At 40.0% G+C, this 16,621-nt stretch overlaps 4 protein-coding genes across 4 annotated transcripts; all 4 read right to left on the bottom strand.

The window, feature by feature from the left end:
- Nucleotides 1-803: 803 nt before the first annotated feature.
- On the bottom strand, nucleotides 804-8,590 carry LOC145468328 (uncharacterized). The gene is made up of 9 exons (XM_081452032.1): nucleotides 8,211-8,590; nucleotides 7,383-7,697; nucleotides 5,864-6,258; nucleotides 5,293-5,387; nucleotides 4,545-4,719; nucleotides 3,802-3,871; nucleotides 2,426-2,706; nucleotides 1,679-1,835; nucleotides 804-1,109 (listed from the first exon to the last, which is right to left on the bottom strand). The coding sequence occupies exons 1-9, from the start codon at nucleotides 8,269-8,271 to the stop codon at nucleotides 925-927; spliced, it is 1,734 nt and encodes a 577-aa protein (XP_081308158.1). The 5' UTR covers nucleotides 8,272-8,590; the 3' UTR covers nucleotides 804-924.
- A 117-nt stretch (nucleotides 8,591-8,707) lies between these two features.
- On the bottom strand, nucleotides 8,708-11,585 carry LOC145468318 (netrin receptor DCC-like). The gene is made up of 2 exons (XM_081452018.1): nucleotides 10,962-11,585; nucleotides 8,708-9,475 (listed from the first exon to the last, which is right to left on the bottom strand). Exons 1-2 carry the CDS (start codon nucleotides 11,056-11,058, stop codon nucleotides 9,165-9,167), a joined length of 408 nt encoding a protein of 135 aa, XP_081308144.1. The 5' UTR covers nucleotides 11,059-11,585; the 3' UTR covers nucleotides 8,708-9,164.
- LOC145467298 (netrin receptor DCC-like) lies at nucleotides 11,067-13,539 on the bottom strand. Its single transcript, XM_081450840.1, has 4 exons — nucleotides 13,368-13,539; nucleotides 12,431-12,730; nucleotides 11,203-11,261; nucleotides 11,067-11,090 (listed from the first exon to the last, which is right to left on the bottom strand). The coding sequence occupies exons 1-4, from the start codon at nucleotides 13,408-13,410 to the stop codon at nucleotides 11,067-11,069; spliced, it is 426 nt and encodes a 141-aa protein (XP_081306966.1). The 5' UTR covers nucleotides 13,411-13,539.
- A 1,295-nt stretch (nucleotides 13,540-14,834) lies between these two features.
- On the bottom strand, nucleotides 14,835-16,502 carry LOC145467299 (pancreatic beta cell growth factor-like). The gene is made up of 3 exons (XM_081450842.1): nucleotides 16,499-16,502; nucleotides 15,736-16,131; nucleotides 14,835-15,151 (listed from the first exon to the last, which is right to left on the bottom strand). The coding sequence occupies exons 1-3, from the start codon at nucleotides 16,500-16,502 to the stop codon at nucleotides 14,835-14,837; spliced, it is 717 nt and encodes a 238-aa protein (XP_081306968.1).
- Nucleotides 16,503-16,621: the final 119 nt, after the last annotated feature.

Below are 16,621 nucleotides of genomic sequence, written 5' to 3' on the forward strand. Positions count from 1 at the left end.
CACGTATTTGAAATGTAGAGTTTTCAAAGGATAACACACATCAAAGCTGTAAGCAGCAGCGATCAGTGATCGGCTAAATTGCACATGTTGAAAATTTCAAACAGAGATAGAGAAATTCGAAAAGCTCTCCCAGGAGTGTAACAATTGAAAGATACAAGACAAGAGGTCTAACTAACTTCTTCAGTTGATTTGCAGTTTAAATGAAAAAGTAGTGATGTTAGTGTATACAAATATTTCTTGCTGATTCCGGACTGCCAGAGTTACCAATGTGGATAAAGTGGTCTATGATAGATTTGCTTCTATGCGAAAAACGAATCTTTTTGATATTATTGTTCTATTACTTCTACGACATTTTCACCATCTGGCCAAGGAACAAAGACCAACATGGGGCATCATAAGATACCTGGGATACTACGCGCGCTCTCATCGGTCGATAGGTGCGATTAGATGAAAGTATGTAAAAATAGATGTGACGTTTTATATTCGCGCGTATTTTTGAGAAATATTTTATTAAAGTATTAGAGTACTTTTTTCCGTGTTTACATAGCCTTTTCTAAACACTCGTGGGGATGGGAAAATTCTCGAAAGTTACGCAAAGCCTCGACTGCGTCTCGAGTTTGCACAACTGTCTCGAATTCTCCCAACCCCCCTCGAGTTTAGATGAGGCTATGTAAACACGGAAAAAGTGCTCCATTGCTTAATTATGCAACGGTCTTTCCTTATATATATATCTACATTTACTGATTGGTCAAAGACACTAATGCAAGAGCATGGTTGGCACTTGAAGATTTAAAACCCCGCGCCTTTCCACGATTGTTTCTAACAACTGCTGTGGCCTTTCACGTGCTAACTAATCTCATGAGAGATCAAGTTTTTCCTTCTGTGCTGAGTGAAAATTCAACATTTTCTCGATCCTTAGCTTTGCTATGGCGTGTAAGTCAATGTTTTCCTCACGGCTTTTTCTGTACACGTGTCTGTTGTTGTGACATGGTTAGCAGGTTTTATATTGTATTTCTCACGCAGTCGATGATATGTTTTAGAAAAGTCGTGATAGAACTTCTCCACTGATTCTGTGATATCCCTCTTCATGATGCCACATCTGCATGTTCCTGAAATATATAGTAATGTCAGTAAAGTTTTCATGATTACTTCAGGCTTCCTTCCAGCCAAGCAGTCAGCAAACCAGCAAGCCAACCGCCTTCTAACCACTCTGGACGGCTGTGACCAGCCATTCAGTCTGCCAGCTGGGCAGCCAGCTAGCAAGCTAGTCACCCAGCCAACCAGTCAGACAGACACACAGACAGACAGTTAGTCAATCAATCAGTCAGTCAATCAGTCAGTCAGCCAGTCTGCCAGCCAGCCAGCCAGCCGGCTGGCCTGTCAGCAGTAAGGTCGTTCGGACAATCATTTAGGCAGCCATCCAGTCAGTCAGCCCGTAAATGAGTTAGTAGGTCGTTCGGTCGGCGGTAGGTCGGTCAGTCAGTCAGTCAGTCAGCTAACCAGCTAACCAGTCAACCAGCCCGTTAATTAGCCAGCCGGCCCGAATGGGTTGGACGGTCAGTCAGTGACGTGAAGGCATACGTGAAAAAGTACCAAATCAGGTCCCTCAACAGAAACAGGTGCCAAATTTTGGCTTATATACTAAATATCTACTCAGCTGATGGCCAATTTAACATACCTTGGGTACCAGGTTCCCTACACAGCCGTTTGTAACAGATGGATTGATAAAACAGGCCACATAACACGGCAAAGAACAAAAGCGCGATACTGATGACCATGGTGTTGAGGAAGTAAGGACTACTTGGTTCAAAGAAAACCACAGACGACGAGTCAACCTGAATTGAAAGCGTAGAGGAAGCAGAAAAAAAGAATATTTACCGAAGAACCTAACTGATCTACTTGATAATTGGCTTTTAAAATCAAATAACAACCGTAACCTAATTATATCGACTAGCATCTACGAGTCTACATATTTAAGTTGTAGATCGACCAAGAAGCTTTTGCCAATGATTGGTTGGTACTTTTCTCACAAAAAAATGTCTCCGATTGACCATTTCCTAGCCAGTGAGGCCTCATTAGGCGGGGAGCGGGGAGGGGGGGGGGGGGGGTCTGAGTTTCCCACATCCCGAGAATTTTTGGCCTAAATATCCCCCATCCCGTTAACTCCAATTGCAAAAATTAACGATTTTTCTACTCGATATCCCGTTTTATCTGATCTAAATATGCCATATCCCATTTATTTCCCCCTTGGATATCCTGTATTCCGTCAGTTTTTCACCCCTATATCCCGTATCCCGAAAACCCCTAATCGGGCCTTAATGGCGTCCAGTTGCATATTCTCTTCACATGCCTACTTGTAATATGAGATCCTTGTAAGGAGAAATGAGCTGTTTATCGATATTGCACTGGTTGTTTCAAGTCTTACCTCAGATTGATCCACGACGTCGTTTTGCTGTGCTAAATATTTTGTCTGAATGTTGTTCGTCGCTATTAAATTCTTCATCTCTTTCGCCAATTTTGAGACCCCCGCCCCTTGGAGTAGAACTCCATGAGTTATTTCTGCCTCTAGAAGTTGCTTGACCACAAACCAGGAGTTGTTAAACAGATCTTTTCTCTTGACAGGAACGTACATCTCCAGTAACACTGAAGATATGTTACCGCTTTGTAAAGCTTCCACCATCGAGTTTACATCCGGAAACGTAGATCCTGCAGTGAAGTCACTCTGGTCAAATGATATGTAGTTTAGGTAAGATATCAAGACCGAAAGACCGTGTTTGACCACATTTTATCGAACACCAAGAAGGGAGTTGAAAATAGGACGCGTAAAGGAATATATTTTACGAACTTTGAGCTGTCGGAAATAAGGTCAATATTTCACATCTTCTCGATCGAAACTAAAACTAATTGTAACTATGCATGTTAACATGCTTTAAGATTTTTACATTGCCATTTCTTTTTAAGACTTTTATATTTGTATGTTATTTTATAGTTTACTTGAACTTGAAAATGACCTCGGAGAGGTCGAAACGATGTTCGTTTTTATAGCTGAGTTTTATTACCAAATAATGAGAAAACGTAGAAATAAAATTCGTAAAAGTCCAAAAATTTCGAGGTTATGATTTCCTTTCGTGACTAAAGAGTTTGAAAAGGTGGCTGACCACCGGTTTTCAACACTTTTCAGCACTTTTCCTTTGATAGGTCAGTATTGCGATTATCTTTCAGTCGATGTGGCGATATTGACATTTAAAAAATGGCCAAACATTGGACAATGCCTAATCATTGTTCACCGATGATTCGGCATTTGTTTAAATATAGTATATTTGTATGCCATCAACTAAAAATTAGCGGTGGTATCGATTCGTTAAAGAAGAAGGGCTGAAAAATCTTGGAAACCGTTGGTAGCCATCTTAAATATGCATGAATTTGAAACAAACTTAGACAAGAAATGTGAGAATTCAACCGGGTTAGGACACAGAACTTGAAATCCGGAGGTCTCGCGTTCAAGTCCCGCTCTGACCAATAAGCTGGAGTTGTTTCTTGGTAGACCCTAGTTCAACTCCTCGGTCATGCTTGTAAATAGCCAACTAGTCTGCCTCCCGCCAGTACTAGTTGGAATTTTTAAGCCTATTATGTTTAGTTGATACATTTGTTTCTTTCAGTTTAAGTGGCATGCCTGTAAACTAGCTAGGTATAGCTAAGCACGCGCATTGACCACCATAAACAGTAACATTTGAATATTTTTTCTTACATCGCGGGCTTGTTCGCCAATGACAGCGCGTGGATAATACGCTACGTACTCACCGATATTTATCTTGTTTCGGAATTTCTTAACCACCATCTGATGTTCAGAAGAGTTCGCAACTACCGCAATCTGTAATGAACGAAAAATAACGATATTCTACATATTCTAGCTACTCAAAGAATTTTCATTGAATATCTGTATTGGTGTCTTATTTGACAGTCGAGCTTATCCCTGTCTAGGAATATGCCTGACCCTCTCCAACAATGCTGTCCTCAATTTTTTTTCGATGGAGAAGCAACTGCCGAAGACACTCGCGAGTTCCATGCGGAATGAAACTCGCAATTGTCTTCGGCTACTTTACTATGATTATCAGTTGGGTAAAACGCGACGGACGTTTGGTGACCAGGCAGTTTAAGGTTAAAATCGTGTTGTTGTCACAGACAACTGGATCCGTTTCCAATGGCAAATTGTGGGCTTTTGGCGTCATAGCAGCAAAGCGCGCGAAATCGTAGGCGACGCAGAGCCGTTGGAAACGAGGAACGTTACCCCTGTCAACACTGTATTTTAAGGCCAAAACTTCTTCACCAAAGCTCCGTCACGACTTACTCAACTGATAAACGAAGTAAGAATGTTCTGCTCCAAACATTCGACAACGTGCGGGCATCTTGAGAAGTTTTGTTCGTTTGTGGCTAAGTTTGACTAGCTATGCCAGGATTTTCTGGTCGAAAGTTCAGTCAGTTATCTATATTAAAACTCATTTTTATTTAAGTTTGCTGCAGAGTGTTGACACCACACTCAATACCTTGCCGTCGCTAGAGCTGGTGGCGCTCGCACCGTATAAATCCATTGAAACGATTGTAACGGTAAGTACTGCTGTCAATGAGCCAATGAAAAGCGAGAAAATCACGAGTCCAATCAGAAACCAGACCACCGCAAATACCTTTGCTGGTATGGACTTGGGACAACGGTCACCATATCTGTTTACGAGAAATAGAACAAACACTTAATCCGGGTCCCTCATACTTAACAAGATAAGCTGAAAATGCGAGGTTTCCATATATCGGCTGATATTCGGCGAGGCCAGGGACAAAGCCCTAAGCCAAAAAAGATAGCGGCTGTACATTTACCACAATAACGTGTAAGCCTTACACAGCCTATAAAGTAGAATGAAAGCCATATTTTTGCAATATTTGTCCTTCTCTTTCGATCTTGTGTATGCTAGGTTTTCGTGCGCCGTGTACTATGGGTAAATGTACCAGTCGCCATCTTTTTCATACAGAGGATTGCTTATAGACCATTTCCGAATTACCTTTAGTCTCTCTCACAAATCGAGTCTTGGTGTCCATCCTCTCATATGAAAATGAAATTTCATCCACATGAAAATTAAACTCATTTTAATATGAATGGTTGTGCACCAGACCTCGCTTTGATAGAAAGGCTCAAGACAACTCGATAATGAGCTAATGTGATAAAGGAGCGTTCAGTTAGGAAATATAGACTTGCTTGCTAAAGTGAGGAGCTAGCTTAGGGTCAGTCATATTTCAACTCACCCGACTGTTGAAAAGGTAATGACCGACCACCAGAAACCCTCACCAGCTCCTTTGCAAAAAGTTCGAGGGAATTGTTCTTGATTGGAACTGGAGTCCTGCAAGGGGAAATGAACTGCATGTAAGAGTCATGGAATGCAACCACATTGGATTTGATCGTCCTTATGGTATACTATCACAAGTGTTTTGTACCGCCCCCTCCTCACCGACAACGTTTTACTTTGTATTATGCTGTACAAGGTGGTTCTAAGTCTGTTGATAAAACCCTAGTGTGTCACCATTCAAATTAAAGCTATTGAGCAGTACTTTCATGTGGTACTGTTTATTATGCTGTACAAGGTGGTTGTAACTCTTAAGTCTGTGGATAAAACCCTCGTGTGTGACCATTCAAATGAAAGCTATTGAGCAGTGCTTTCATCTGGTACTATTTATTATTCTGTACGAGGTAATGCTACCGGTTGCCGTATACAGCTGATAAAACGCAAGCAAGCACTGAAGTACTTTCATGAGATGTTTGTTCTGAGTTTTAGCATTGCTGTGAATGAAAGGTTAAAATAAGGCCAGGGCAACTCACCAGAATCCAAATGATAATTCCCGCCAAAAGAGCTGTTACCATTGTCAAAAGGAAAACGGGCCAAGAATGAAAAATGGAGCTTGCCATGACTTTTGTCAGCAGACCTCTGTCAGTGCCTCTCTTTCCAATAACCACAATACCAGGGACATTAATAACCGGAATGAACTTGCTGTATTCTGTGTCGCCGAAAGCCTGGGTCTTGGTCACGGGGAAAGATATCTTCTCTTCCGCGACGCTGTCGGCGGAGACTAACTTCGTGACGTTGTGTTCGTCGCATGCACCACACGTGGTGGTTAACAAGTCAGTGATGACACCGGCGAGGGAGGTTAATCCTGATGAATCTAAGGGGCTTTGCACTAAGGTGACACTTAAGTGTTCTGTACATCGACAAGTTTCTGAGCAAAGATGGAAATATTGTTGTTAGTAATAAAACAAGCTTAGAAAACGAGTAAGGTCAAAAAGACAACAATTGATTTCCGCAAGACAAAGGTTTTTGTAGACAGTAAGAAAATAGCTGCCGGGAGACCGGGAGCTGCAGGGTGTGATCCTGAGATTTATGAAGAATTTATGTAATTACGCAAAAATGTGTTTCATTTTCTCATAATCCGCTACTTTATTTTTACGTTGTATTCTTGCTGAATCCTCCGTAAGAAAAAGGAAGAGCGCATTTTATCTACCGCAACATCTTGCAAACCTAACACAGCCACAAAAAAGTCATATTTTTGGCAATATTTGTCCCTACACTAACGACATTGTGCATGCCATAGATTTGAAGTTTTCTGTACTCTTTTTAGAGCTGTTTTCAATTTAATGTCGTAAAAGCAAAAGAAAAGGAAAATCACTCTAGCCAATCACAAAGGACACAGACAATACAATGAACCAATTAAAACTAGAACTAATTAGCTGACAAAAAGGGCGGGAAAACGTGTACGATCGAGTCATAATTGGTTTTGGTTTGACTTCTGATTGAATAAAAAAGCGGCGCGAGTTTTCTAGGCCAACCGTGTAGCGTAGCTGATATAAAAACAATTACTTTTCGACACTCAAACGTACCATTTTTTTTTTTTTGACGGATAAAATTTTAATTTATTTTATTTTTTATTTATTTATTTTTTTCCAAGTGTGACCTCAAACGTACCATGCCGTACTCCATGTGCGTACTACCTGCGGGTTCATGCTACTATTGTATGCACGTAATAAGTTTTTTTCAACGTTGTTATTTAACTGAAGAGGCCCCATTTAAATGAAACGTGCAAAAGTGTGTAAAATGATGCGTTGATATTTTCGTCCGTTACGAATTATGGGTAAATGTGCTAGTCGCCTTTTTTTTCCTGCAAAAGATTCTCTACTGTAATAATCAGGCGACCGAGATTCGTCTGACATCTTGCAAAGCTGACTAATAAGATAGTTATTCTCCTCAATAATCTATCTCTAAGTTGTTAGAATAGAGTTAGCACATGATATAACTACGAGTTATTTTTGTAATTAACTTTGAAGTATATTTGTACGTAAAATCTACCTCCATATATGGGCTCACTGAAGTTTCCTATCCCGCTGGGTGTTATAACTGCCACTTGAATCTTGTACATAGTGTAAGACTTGAGATCGGTAAGAAGTACTTCATTTACATTAGCACAAACTATCACAGTATACTTTGGCTGAGCAAGTTGGTCTTCAACTGGTTCACCGCCGACACGGATGGCTTGATACTTGATGTAAAAACCATCCAAATCTCCCTTCAATCCTTCTCTCGTCCCATGTTTCCACGTGACCTTGATTTTTGTTAAACTCATTGCTGTCGAAGCAGCTGTTTTCGGTGAAGTGGTGTCGGGCGCTGACAGAGAAAGAAAAGGTTTTTCGTGGCGTGGCCTTATAACCACAAAGGGGAATAATTACCGTTGCGATGTTTTAGTGAGCCCGCGATATCCAAGATTATGGCCGGTTGGTTAATTTTATGTCTTTTATGGCAGCAACCAGAAACGACCACTGTGTTTAGGCTTTGTCTAATTGTGGCGAATACGAGAAAGTAACATTTTGAGCGTCAACCTTTTTGTCGAAGCATTACTTGCCATGTTTCTGTTCTGATGAAGTGCTGCCAATCTTTAAATGTCATTTTCCTGGATTAAAACCGAGACATTTGTGCCCCCCTTCTCCCCGGAGGATGTTCAGGCATTAATAAAAGTAACTCAAATTTAACTACCATCAACTTCTAGTTGGCATTAACGCGTCTTATAAGATCTGATGTGGTTTATATTCCTTATGGGAATGTAATAACCGGAGAAAGATTTACCAAAATGGCAGGGTTACTACCCAGCTATAGCGGTACAAGGACAAAAGCTGAACCTACCGAAATCAATTTGTGTGCAATTCGTCATCGGCCCAATCCCGACTCTAGTTATAGCGGCCATTCGGATACATGTGTCCCTTGAAATGTTCACATCGCTAAGCTCAAGTGACGAGAAACACGGAGCAGCAAACAAGAAGTTGCCGGATCCATTCACGACCACTGCGTAACCTAAAAGCTCGCCATTTACGTGACTTTCGGGAACTGGGTCCCAGGACAAAATGACCGTGCTGTAGTCAGAGCTGAACGCTGATAGGTTGATAGGAGCTGCTGATGGTGCTGTAGATGAGGAAATTAAAAAGAAACGAAAGACGTCTCTTAAATTCTGGTGCTTAAAATTTTAAGTATAACAATTGTCATTTATTTAATTTGCTTGTTGATGGTATAAATGTAGATTCGAAACACTTTATTACAATAACTGCAGAAATTCTCGCGCGTTCATTGGCCAATTTTCTCATGTCAATAAGCGGAAAGACACATGAATTTTTAACTGTATGCGATCATTTATTGTAAAAAACAAATTGACGACAGTTTTTCACGCATCTGTCCTGTTATTGACAATGAGTTTCGTCATAACTTTTGTCAAAGTATAGTTTAAAATCTCTACAGCTTTGTTTTTGGTGGCTTGAAGTTGCGTAAAATCGTCCAACGTCGCCATGTTTTCACTGCCAATTTAATTAAACGTCGTAATCGCCCCAAAATTGTCTCACGCTGTCAAAAGTCATAGTGACTGTGGGTTCCAGAGTAGGCTTAAGTCGTCCTTTACTCTTTCGCACGAGAAATTCCGTGTTGCCTTTTGCCTCTGTGTCAAAACGAGTCATTTTGTGCGAAATCATTCGTATGAAAATGTGTTCCCCCTACAGGTTTATTTTCACGCAAGTCAAACTCACTTTCATATGAAACGTTTTACACCAGGACTCGTTTTGAAAAAGAGGCGCAAGGTAACTCGGAAATGGCCTATTGCATACCTCCTTCAGCAGTTTTGGCCAAGATGCAATCGCTCAGCGGTCCATCACCTCTCCGTGTAACCGCTAACACCTGGATACAGTAATTAGTGTGAACCAACAGACCACTAAGTTTGACTGATAACGTCGAAGGCGGAACGTTTTTATGGAGCTTCGCAACAGAGTTGGCCTGGTCCACATAAAAGACTTTGTAACCAGTGATCACACCATTCTCGAAACCAAGGGGAACTGGGTTCCAGCTTACTGAGAGTGACGTCGAGTTTGTTGTGTGTACTGTAATGTTCACGGGAGACGAACTGGGAACTGATGAGAGATAATTAAAATATCAGCGCCACCAGTAGAAAGCTTATTGGCCAACTTTAATCAGTTGAACGGCTTTGATCACCTTTGATTCACATCACAGTATGACCTTTTGATGTAGGGTAGCGCTTTGCTAAGCATCGATGGTACCTATACCAGCACCTTAACAGCACGCAAAAGATATCAACTTTCTCAAAACTCTGTTTTCGTTTTTGGCAACTTCGTCGCTCAAGTTTCTTGCAGGGAAGACTGAGGTCTTATTAGGCGTTTTTTAGGGTACGGGATATTTGGGGGAAAATTGATAGGACGTTAGGATCAGATAAAACGGGATGTAGAGCAGGAAAATCGTTAATTATTATTTTTGCAATTGAAATTACGCTAAATTAAGCGATTACGGGATATTTAGGCCAAAATTAACGGAATGTGAAATACTCAGTCCTCCCTCGCCCTAATGGGGCCTCAAGACTCATATTCAGTTTATAAAAAAAAGTTTACAATAAAGTTTATTAAAAAAAAAAATTCCACGTTACGACTGAAAGTCGACTTGTAGCAATTCTAAAACAATGATTCGTGCAGTCAAAAGCACATAAGTTTTAAGGGCAACTTTCTGCGAATTTGTTTGAAATCAAAGGTGTTTCATTTTTGATCCGGAAAGCTTTGTTAATAGAGGGCAATGGTTAGTTAGAGAAGTTGCACGTTTTGGCCTTGACTGTGCACCAAACAAAATAGTTGTTTGTTATAGAAACGTTTTGGTTACGTAACTCATGCATAGTGTATGGGTGCAAAACATTGAAATGTCGACTCTACTCGGTCGTGCAGTTTCTGACATAAATCTTGTCATCTTTAGACATGATGATAGATGCGAGTGCAGCCATAACACTACTGGAAAAACAGACCTGAAAAAATTTTCAGGCTTTGAACGGGATTCGAACCCACGACCTTTGCGATGTCGCCAGCCTACACACGACCGCTCTCATGTGGCTTTGATAGCTCAGTTGGGAGAGCATTACACCGGTAACGCAAAGGTCGTGGGTTCGAATCCCGTTCAAAGCCTGAAAAATTTTTCAGGTCTGTTTTTCCAGTAGTGTTATGGCTGCACTTGCACCTATCATCTTGTCTACATTTAATTGCTTTTGTTGGACATCTATTACTACCTTGTCATCTTTGTTCGTTCCTTTGAAGTTCGTTAGGCTTTACAACCATTCCCCTCTGTTAACCATGGTGCAATGAAACAAAACTATTTGTAAAGGCGGTGTTTAGTTCACCAATAGTCATATAGAGGGAAATGGTTATGAAACCTAGCAAAGTTCTTTGTTGTATGTTTTTGTTGGCCTGTTTGTTTGCTTCTTTGATGTTACCGGGCTTCTTAACCATTTCTCTCAATTACCTATGGTTCACCTCACCCGCTGAAGCACTAAAATTAAACAAAGGTAAATATCTTCATAGCTCAAAAAAAAACGATTTTCCGTTAGTTATGTATTGCACTTACCACCTTCAGCAGTCGAAATGATCGCGCAGTCACTCGTATTTCCATCGCCCAGTCTGGTGAATGCCAAAACTTGAATGCAATAATTTGTAAAAGGCATCAAGCCCGTCACTTCGAAAACAAAGACATTGGCTTGTACGGAAGAATTGAGGCTTGGTCGAGTTTCGCTTTCGTCGACATACAGTACTCTGTAACCAATGATTACTCCATTCTCATGGCCTGGAGGGACAGGACGCCAACTTACTGTGATCGAGGTGGAGTTTGCAGCTTGTGCTGTAATATTTGCCGGTGGCTGGCCGGGGACTGGGGAGAATATTAAATGAAACAGGGAAATTCATTATCAAGTGAAGATTGTACGATATCATTTTCCAAAACCTCACCTTGTTAAGAAACCACAACAGGCTTAGCCTTATATGCAATAGTGATGAATCTCTTAAAAGTCGACTGAAAGGGCAGCGCTTTCTCAATATAGGGCTCCTGGTAGCTTTCAATGGTTTCAATTTGAGAGCATTATTGTAGAGAGCAGCCAACGTGCACAGCAGCGCCAGGAGCCTCGTAGTAATTCGCATGACTGATGGTTGAAAAACCAAACTAGAGTGGATTGAAATGGTTCACATACTCAAAGTTTGAATGTTACTCAGCCGAAACAAGAATCACATCAGTGAAAAATTACATTATAACTGAGCTCCTCCAGGCACCAGACCATAAATTAAGGTGGCTCCATAGGGTAATCATTTATGGCGTTGCGCGCGCAAGTGTTACGTTTTGAGTGATGTTTTTGCATTCGCTTTCACACCTAGTCCTCTCAAACTTATTACATGTAATAAGCAATGATCAATTAGTGTTTTGCTATCATCTCTATTAAAATTTTGGGATTTAGTCTTAAATTATAAATGCCCAAACAAATGTTTTTTTTTTACTGTTTTTATCGCTTTATTTGTGATTTTCATGAATTTCCTTCGGTGAAATCTTCCAAAATTTTTACATCACATCGCTTCCAGCGGGATGCGAATTTTAAACACGAAAAAAGTAGGGTTTGTAAAGGCAGTTTTTTCGATATTTTCAAATTTATGTCTTTTACCGCTGCAAAAACCTGGTCTTTTAGATTTCCCTGAAAAACGAACTCCGACTAAAGTAAAATATTTGCTACCAATCTGCCAAATTTTACGGAATTTCACCGAAGGAAACGCGAGGAAATTCACTGTCAGTTTTGCTTTTTGTGCTATGTTGACGTAATAAAATATCGAAAACCACTGACGTTTTCCTTTGAGCGCGCGCATATGACTTCCTCAGCGCTCGTGCGATCGTAAAACTATAGGGAGCCACCTTAAGTTAAAATGGGATGGTTACATGATCGGCATATAGTAATCTAAAGCTCAATTAATGTTGTTTTAAAAGGTCCTCTTACTTTCATTCTGATAATTCTTCAATAATGGCATGCACATCATCAAATTTATCGTTCATGCTATTACCGCTTTCATTAGTCATCGCAGTCGTACAAGAACCGTAGCACCCAGTCCCGTAACTGTTGACTGCCGCCGCGGACAAACAGTACTCTGTGTAAACTTCCAAGCCCGTCAAATTTACTGTGGCAGTTTCTGCAGGAAATGTCTTTATTTGGTATGCACTATTTGTTTCACTCTTCCAGCAACGAATGTTGTACCCGGTAATTTCATACGCGGCATAGTATGGCCGCGGGGGAATGACATTTAACTGTATGGTACTTGCGTCAATGCCAAATGCTCCTTGAATTTGAGGTGATTTTGTTGGAGCTGCAATGAAAATAATAAAAAATAAATATGTCGGGGGTTATGAAAGAGGTGACGTCTCAGTCTTTTTCCCTCCGCACTCTTATCTTCCATTTCCATCGCTAGGTCAGCGTTATTCCCGGATTTAGGATTCAAAGAAATTAAATCAGTCTCTAGTTCGCGTGGTGCAAAAGAAACAACATCTTATTAAGTGATAATAACGAAATTCTCAACTGACTTTTTTCACAGAGTAAAAAAGTAATTAAAAAACACATGCTTTATGGGTAACAGCCTCAATTAAGAACAGGTAAGCTACTTGAACGTTTCAAAAAAAAAAAAAACAAGCCAGAAGATACAAGTTTTAAGCTAAACATAAGATGCTTAAGAATTTGAATTGGTAGGCGATGGTTGACTTAACTAATCTTAGCCAGTAAGCTTGGTAATTCTTTTGTTTCTTAGAAGCTGTTATTATTTTGGGGCAAGGGCCATATTTGTTTCGGTCGTTTGTTCTATTGTCCTCTCAAAGGGTATCAAGCATTTCATGCGAGACCTTACGAGAGCTGTTATCCGACGCTAAACCAAGCTAAAATCAAAGGAAAAACTGTAGATACTAAATTAAATACACAGCCCAGTAGATTTAAGAATTGTGAGCATTACGTACGTGGAAATGGTTGTGCTGGTTCGCCGTAGATCTCGACTCTCATACAAGGTAATAGATGCCATGCTTCAGGATAAAACCGAACGAACTGTGCCACCACATTGCTGTTTAGATAATTCTTTCTTGCTTTATAGTAGTTTCCAGCAGTGTTCAATTTCTGGAAAACGATAGACAAGAAAATTCACGTTAATGATATATAATTAACATGTTGGATAAATTGTCTTTTGAGCAACTATATGTCTTAATTAAGCTATTTTTGTATCTATTTTTTTCATTACCTGTGATCATTTTCGTTGAAGTAATTTCTATTTATTACCTGTGAAGTTTTCGTGACTCGTTTGTGCTGAATTAGCAACTGAGCGCTATTTAACCATTCGACGTCAGTTTTTCATGCGTCTGTCCTGTTTTTGATCATGAATTTCCCCATAACATCGTCAACTACTTTGACAATGTTATCAAGAAATTCATTGTTAATAACTGGACAGACGCATGAAATACTGACGTCAATTTGTTTTTTAAGATAACAAATTGTCGAATTGTCCGCTCTCGCTCGTTGCCGCATCGCATAAATTACAAATTCATTTGTCTGTCCGTCTATTGACAATGAAAATTGTCAAATTCTCCGCTTTCGCTCGTTGCTGCATGGCATAAATTACAAATTTACGTGTCTGTCCGCCTATTGACAATGACAATTAGCCAATGAGCGCGCGAGATTTCTTTAACTATCGCAAAATTTGTAGTGCTATTTTCCTCCGGGGTGTCGTGATCAAATGTTTTGAACGTTGTTTCGCGGTTTTTCGATATTCGCGCTTAATAAAAGGTCGTACCCTAAAGAATTATGGAACCTTGTGATACTATCGCACTACATCTGGTGATATGTTGAAAAATACAACAAGCTCCCTTTGAGTTTGAGATCTTCGAGGCTTCCTTTCTTGGCCAAAAAATTAGTCGTGGGAAGCATGCAAGAACAGACGGGTTTACGTTACTAAAATATATTGAAAGGAACCCCAATATAACGAAACCTCGTTGTAACTAACATATTTCGTCAATCCCTTGGCCCTTCGTTATGTCGAGGTTAGTATATGTAATACGAGAGACCGTGTCTTACCACTTTTCCAAACACCGAGAAGAGAATTGAAAGTACAAAGCGTAACGTCGTAACGGAGTATTGTTGACGAACTTTCAGGTGTTTTGAAATTTGGTGAAACACTGTATCGAAACACTGTATACTCATTGTCAATGGAAACCAAAACTGATGTGAAGAAAGAGAAAGTGACCGGTAAAATCGATAATAGCTAAGGTAATCTCGTTTAATTGTAAACTTGATGAGCCCAAATAGTAATTATGCAGTGTTGTGATCTACCTTTGATGATTAGTAACGGCACAATGATTCTGATGTATGTGCAATCATAATTATATAAGAATGTGTGCATTGTTGCTTTAAAATTTACTGACAAGACAAGTTGTATTTTAACTACATTCTACCATCTCAAATTCTGTCCAATTTCCTCCATCCAGTGATAACATGATGGCGTAACGTTTTACGAAGCTTCCATCTGAACGACCCTGGATCGCTACAGCAGGCAAGCGGTAAGGAACACCCAAGTCAATTTGCAAGAAAGCATTGACAACTTTCTTTGGGCACCAGCCTACGTGCAAGCCCAGCCGAGCAGCCGATGGGGGATTGGAGTCGATGTATGACGACGCGGTTATGTTAATGTCGGGAACTTCACCAGTTTCCAGTCCTATGGCGTTTTCCCAGCAGTATCTGTCGCTAAAATAAAACCCTAACAATAACAAAAATATAAAAAAGTAATTATTATTAAAACTCCTCAACAAAGTAATAGGTAAATAGATTTCGATACGTCTCGATATTTTGAATGATATTTGCGACATATCAACTTACGTACCGTCAAAATGCAGGAAACCTCGGTGTAACAACTTATTTCGCTAGAAAAACGCTAAAGAGGTAACAACGAACGAAAACGGAGCGAGGATGGTCAAGGATGAACAAGTCGTTAATCAGCAATTGATAATAATAACGTTCAAAATTAATTGTACGCGTCATCTCTCTGCTGAAAGGTACATTTTTGACCAATTCTATGCTATCGGTCAAACCATATCCAAACCCTGTCGGCGGGTGCCACACCTTTTTCGGAGGCGCGATAACCAAATGGTTAGTACGCTCGACTCCGGATCTAACGGTTCGCGTTCAAGTCCTGGCCAGGGTCAACGTGCTGTGTTCTTGGGTAAGGCACTTTACTCTCACAGTGCCTTTCTCCACCCAGGTGTATAAATGAGTACCTGCGGATTTAGACCGGGAATAACCATGGAATGGAATAATATCGCATCCAGAGGGGAGTAGTCTTACCTTTTTTCTTGCAGATGTAAGGCAAAGATTGTAAACAGTTTACAATCTTCCATTCACCGTGCACACTTGTATTCTTCGCCACACAATCAGTTCCACTTGAGACCCACTCTGCAGGGCTGTCGTACCAATTAGTATACTCAAGGGTATTCCCGCTACTCCAGTTCACAAATCTGTTTATGTCATTCTCGTCTTCTATGAGTCCAATGAACACTTCCCTGATTGCTGATCTATTCATTATTTGTGAGTCTATAAACTCCTCTTCCCTGGTATTCAGTATATAAAGTAGATCGGAGTGGCGATTGAGGCAATCAATTTCTGCGTTGTACCAGTTTTGGGGTCTCTCGTCAACAAGCAGGTAGCAGTTTGTTTGGAATAGAATATAACCTGGTAGACAGTCTTGAAAACAAACATAAAACACAAACAATACTCGAATCTTTTAGTACAGCTATACACGAACAAAGTCGGTCAAAAAAATTCAGGAATGTCCATAGGCATTCCAAAAGAACTGTGAAAACATCAAAAAAAAAAAAAAAAAAATACAACAACAACAATGATAATATTTAGTCACAAGCTAAGTATTGAAACTGGTAGATAGGACAAAATTCCCAAATTCCAAGGTTTAACGGACTCTGCTCCATTTGTGAATCTGATCAAATTGAAGATCAATCTCACTTTCTTATGTATTGCATTAAATACTCTATTCTAAGAGATGAATTTTATAGACAGATAGAAAATGTATCTATATTCTTCTTTCAAATCAAACCCATGTAACTTGATTGCCATATCATAACCTTATTATATGTTCACGATAATCATTACTGTTTTAGTTGTAATTAATGAATTCTTTTGCAACACTGTATGTATTTATAGTCATGCAAACAAAGCT

This window comes from Orbicella franksi, chromosome 14 (genome assembly GCF_964199315.1).
Source record: "Orbicella franksi chromosome 14, jaOrbFran1.1, whole genome shotgun sequence".
NCBI lineage: Eukaryota > Metazoa > Cnidaria > Anthozoa > Scleractinia > Merulinidae > Orbicella > Orbicella franksi.

Coding starts and splice junctions, on each gene's coding strand:
- LOC145468328 (XM_081452032.1), bottom strand. CDS start 8,271: ATGGCCGCTATAACTAGAGTCGGGATTGGGCCGATGACGAATTGCACA. Junction 3,872..4,544: donor CCAGCTCTAGCGACGGCAAG/GTATTGAGTGTG, acceptor CGTTCATTACAG/ATTGCGGTAGTTGCGAACTC. Junction 2,707..3,801: donor CCGAAACAAGATAAATATCG/GTGAGTACGTAG, acceptor ACTTCACTGCAG/GATCTACGTTTCCGGATGTA.
- LOC145468318 (XM_081452018.1), bottom strand. CDS start 11,058: ATGCCTTTTACAAATTATTGCATTCAAGTTTTGGCATTCACCAGACTG. Junction 9,476..10,961: donor CATTTCGACTGCTGAAGGTG/GTAAGTGCAATA, acceptor ATCTCTCATCAG/TTCCCAGTTCGTCTCCCGTG.
- LOC145467298 (XM_081450840.1), bottom strand. CDS start 13,410: ATGAGAGTCGAGATCTACGGCGAACCAGCACAACCATTTCCAC. Junction 11,262..12,430: donor TGCGATGACTAATGAAAGCG/GTAATAGCATGA, acceptor TATTCTCCCCAG/TCCCCGGCCAGCCACCGGCA. Junction 11,091..11,202: donor CAAACTCCACCTCGATCACA/GTAAGTTGGCGT, acceptor CTTCCGTACAAG/CCAATGTCTTTGTTTTCGAA.
- LOC145467299 (XM_081450842.1), bottom strand. Junction 15,152..15,735: donor TTACATCTGCAAGAAAAAAG/GTAAGACTACTC, acceptor TGTTATTGTTAG/GGTTTTATTTTAGCGACAGA.